Here is a 5,000-nt window from a genome sequence, read left to right on the forward strand (position 1 = left end):
CTCGCAAATCATCCCAAATACGCATGTATATTGTGTTACTTTCGAACCTTTGGATTGAAAATTCACTTTTATTTGCCTTTGAAAGATGGAAAAAGCGGTCATACTTTGATCCATAACCGAGCAATGAAGGGGAATAGGTTCCACACCGGGTTGACGTCACAAATTAATAATTCAAAGAACCACCAAACTTCAAAACTGCGTTGAGGTGATAAACACTTTAATTACAGAGTGTGTTTTTATTAATGCTAACAAACACAACAACTGCAAGCTACGATGGTGCCCTTAAGACAACGTCACCTGGAGAATGGATCCCAAGATACGGACGAGCAAATTACATACATATGAGAAAAATAAATGTTTAAGTCAAAATCATGAATCTTGTAGGGTGAGCAAGTAACTTGAAAGTTAACTCAGTGGTGTACCCTGGTTTGTGCAACTAATATATCTAGCATTGTTATTTGGTATTACCAAAAAAAAAAAAAAGAGAAAATTTGCCCCTAGTGTAGGCTAAATCCTGATACTTACTTTCTACAGTGATCGTGAGGGTCTCATTTGTCCCTGGTCCTTCGTCATTGAATGAATGACACGAATATGTGTCATATTCCGCATTGAGTTTGATGTTAGTGATTATGTACTTGCCGCCACTTTGTATCACTTGTGTGCCATTACGTCTAATAATGTATTTAGGTGCAGGAAATCCATTTGCAATGCACGTAAGAGTAACAGTTGATCCTTGCACAGCGGTGTTACGCACATTTCCCGTTGTGAAAGTTGTCTTAGTTGGTTTATCTAAGACGAAATTTAAAATATAAAACAAATATTGTAACTACAGTATTTTATCCAATAGTCAAACATCTGGCCAAAATGGCGGCTTCGGCTGAATTTCAGCAAATTTGCAATTTTTGCCATTTCTTGCATTTCTGGACATAACGGCAACTCTCTTGTAAGCAGACACCAACGGGAATTGGAAAAAGCGTCCGTTAGTAGAGCTGTCCACTTACGAGAATGTCCACAACAATATTATTATTGGACTCTTGCTCATGTCAAACGAACGGACAGCTTGCCTTCCCACGGACAAATAGAGATTTCACAAAACTAACCCCATTATTCTATTGCTCTGTCGAAGGTCATAGTTTTGTTTGAATTGCAAATTAACGACAAATTTCATTGCCAAGAGTCAATTATTATATGTGGGGTGTCCGCTTAAGAGGGGTAGCACTTAACTACAAAAAGACAATGGTTACTTAGGAAGAGCCCAACAAAAAGGTTGCAGGGATGGTTCTTTGAGGAAACTTACCTAATGGCAATCTGACATCACTTCAATCGAAAGGCGCATGCGCAACTAGTCTCAGTCTTCTGCCGTGCGTTGCAGTGAAAAACATGTATTAAAAAAACTCAAGAAACGAAAGGAAGAGGCGGTTTCTTCACCGGATGGGAACCATTCCCTTGTTTTACGTAAACCGTGGCATGGAATTTATACTTGGACAAAAAATGGAACTGATAATTATTTTGAAAAGTGAATCAAAGGAGGACCTTATGACGTCATAACTTTTTAAAGAAATAACATTTTTAAAAAACCATACTACAGATTAAGACTGTGTTAAGACTGTTCTTGTACTGTTGCGTTAAAAATTATTATTTTGTGAAAAACACAGTCAACTCGCTGAGTTTTAAGCATTTTCTGTTTTGGTCATGTGATTTACCAAAAATGGTTGTGAGTTGAACCAGACAAACAAATGTTAAATGGAACACATTTGGCAAAAAATGCTAAATGTAGAGTTAAACGGACTCGGGAAATGACTATTTAAAGGGATCAATGGCAACAGTTTGGTAGTTAAGTGCTACCACCCTTAAGAGAGCATAAACAAAAATTCAAAAGTGTCCACATCCGTTTACGAGAGAGTGTCCGCTTATTCGAAGGTAAAATGGGGAATTGAAAAAAGTGTCTGTAAGATGAGCTGCCTGCTTACGAGAGTGTCCGTTAGCGGAGAGTTGACTGTATCTAATGCCACAAGTCTCTATATTTTCTCGGCTGGTTTGTTCTCGGTTTCCTAGAATAACGTATGCAAAACCTCCATTTCTCGTGGTAACAAATTACGCTGGCAGCCTTTTGTTGTTGTCTTTTGTGGGTCCTCTGGTCCTCTGGTCCGTGCCGGCAAAATATCTATTTCTGCCAATTTCGCAAGCTACAACTGTCAGAAATAGCATTTCTTATTATTTAAGACCTGTAAGTGCTTGCTTCAGCTTAAACAAGAAAAGGTCATAAATTTGACTTGTAATCAGCACAGTTGGTAAAGCCTAGTTTCCATATGATCTGCAACAGTCTGCGACGATCGCAAGCTGTCTGCGTCGGCCTTATCGCAGACGATCGTAAACACAGGAGGCACGTGTTTCCATTTAAATCTGAAGCAATCGCAGACAAGCGTACCAATAATCCTCTGCGAAGTGAGAAGAAAAAGGATCGCACTTACTTCAAGTCTGATTGGACGCGTTTCAAGGCGAACAATAGTGTGTCGCCAATAGGAAACAGATCATCTCAGACACACGTTTCCATTAAAAATTGTCTTGGTCAAAAGCATCGTTATGGTCAGGAAAGTAGAACTAGATTCAACTTTCCCAATCATCTGGACCGTGTGCCGCAGATCGCCGCAGACGCCGGGGACAAATGTTTCCATATGTCTGCGACGTGGCGCAGACCTATCGGGCAGACCGATCGCAGACCGTTGCAGATCATATGGAAACCAGGCTTAACACTTGACATCTTCTGCATCTCTGTGGTGTTCAGTGTACAGCTTAGCTTCCACCTAGACTCATGCACTCAAATATGATTTATTATCAATTCAGATGATCATGACATCTTCTGCCCCTCTGTGGAGTTCAGACTGTAAGTTACTAAGAGGGGTAAGGACAATGTGTGAGCCAGCGAGCCATGCGAGTCATGGCAGCCATGGCTGCGAGTCATGATGAGAGCCATAGCTGTGAGTCATGCGAACCAACACGGTGAGACATGCAAGTCAACATCCGAGTCATACAGTTATTGAAAGCTAACCGTTTTGAAACAGGTGCTTAGACTTAAATACTGTTTATCAGCGCTATTTGAAATGGGTGCTTATTCTTCAATGTGAGACTCGCATGGCTCGCAGATTGTCCAGCCCCTAGTGAGTGTGCGCCACCAAATTTAACAATAATTATTCACTTACATCGTACATTTACCATCCTTGTAAACTGCTTGCTTCCACGAATGTTAATGGCTATGCAAGTGTAATTTCCTGCATCTTTGACCTCTGCATTTGCTACAAAAAACTCATTTTTCAAGGCGCCATTGATAGTATTTCCATTAAACCTCCACGAGAATGATGGTGATGGGAACCCATCTGATTGACACGTCAATGTGACACTTTGACCCTCTTTTACCTCTGGTGGCGTCGCTGTCACAGTAACTGCTTGTGGGGCATCTGAGAGTCAAGAAATGTTGAAAGAGAACATTAATCATAAACCTGGCATTTATGAGAATTGCTGAAAAGAAAAAAGAAGTAGAATATATGTATTAAAAACAAGTAAGATAACCGCACAATACTTTTAATAATAATAATCATCATCATCATCATCATTATTATTATTTACATAATAACAAAGAGGGTAAAATTACTGAATGCTGATTGGTCAATGAAGAGGGTATTTTTTCTTAATTTTGCTTGAGAAGAGGGCAAAATTACTCGCTCACGATTGGTCGAGCGCCAAAAATTCTCGCTCCTGATTGGCTGAACGTACGTCTTCCAGATTCAGTTGGTTTCTTCTTTTTGAGCAAAACAACTTCGTCTTCATCGAAGTTTGTCTTTTAATTCGCGCTGCATTCGCCGAAAAGGCTTTAAAAGACTAGCTACTAGCTTTAAAAGATGATCTGAATTTGAATTTTCGAGTGACAAGAAGAAGGGCAAAATATTTTTTTCACGAAAAGCTTAAAACTTGGATCGACTTACATGGTGCCCGGCGTAGCGGGATTGTGTGGTTGAAAAACAAAATGATTCCTTTCGTCAAGGGCTTTCAGTTTACCACGACATCTTGCACCTCAACAAAAAAGGTCACAGAACAATTTGCCATTGACAGGAGGAACGAGTACCTCAAATTTGGTGGATTTCTTTGGACAAACTGTTTGCTATGTTTACGGATGCGTATTTGCAAGTGGTAAAAACCTCTACAGCACAGGTGAATAAAATAAATTGAAGCTTAACATTTGGTTTAATCGTTGTTACAGTTGTTCACGAATCAAACTCGTATTTTCCTCTCGAGTGGATGTAAATAACAATCATCTATACTCGTTTTGGACGCAAAGAACAAGTTGACTTGCTTGTCTGTTTGTCAGTTGTTTTGCTTCCGAGCGAACGAGTGTTTCCGCTTAGCTGTCTGTTTTTCAAGGTGCCTTAACAGTGTTACGAAACTTTTGCCCTCTTTGTTATTAACAAGTAATCGCAATGGGTCCTCGTAAAATTAAGGATTAATATCACTTGTGTTTTCAGAAGCTGTAGAAATTGCCCTTGTCGCTGCGCGACTCGGGAAATTTCTACAGCTTCTGAAAACATGTGTGATATTAATCCTTAATTTTACTCGGGCCCATGCAATTACATATAGGTATTGGCAGAGAAACTTGAAACGTACGGTAATTTTGGATATGAGTACCATATTGCATTTGATACTTAAAGGTTTCAGAAAAAGAAGAAAAGGTGTTTGGCAATTGGGTGGATACCGGTAGATTAAAACAAACAACACCCACAATAATTTTTCCTCTATTTGCTCTGACGAAGGGCTAACGCTCGAAACGTCAGCTTTCCAAATCGTTCACAGTGGTAATTCGACCTTTAACACCATGTTTGATAAAACCAAATTTTCCTGTTTCACTCTCCCACCGACAAGGCACCACAGTTTCTTTAGAAACTAGAAATTTGATTATTGGAAGACCGATGATGTGCTGCCACATATGCAGTTCAGGAGCAGGCTTTGTG

The 5,000-nt window shown here is 39.7% G+C and overlaps 1 protein-coding gene across 1 annotated transcript in view; it reads right to left on the reverse strand.

Moving 5' to 3' along the window:
* Window positions 1-5,000, reverse strand: part of LOC138030716 (hemicentin-1-like) — a 36,106-nt gene that overhangs the window by 8,599 nt on the left and 22,507 nt on the right. Inside the window, exons 5-6 of the mRNA XM_068878594.1 lie at window positions 3,201-3,455; window positions 526-789 (exon numbers count right to left, since the gene is read on the reverse strand). Coding sequence (XP_068734695.1) covers window positions 526-789; window positions 3,201-3,455 — 519 coding nt within the window. The remainder of the gene's footprint in view (window positions 1-525; window positions 790-3,200; window positions 3,456-5,000) is intronic.

This window comes from Montipora capricornis, chromosome 13 (assembly GCF_036669925.1).
Source record: "Montipora capricornis isolate CH-2021 chromosome 13, ASM3666992v2, whole genome shotgun sequence".
In the NCBI taxonomy this organism is placed as follows: domain Eukaryota; kingdom Metazoa; phylum Cnidaria; class Anthozoa; order Scleractinia; family Acroporidae; genus Montipora; species Montipora capricornis.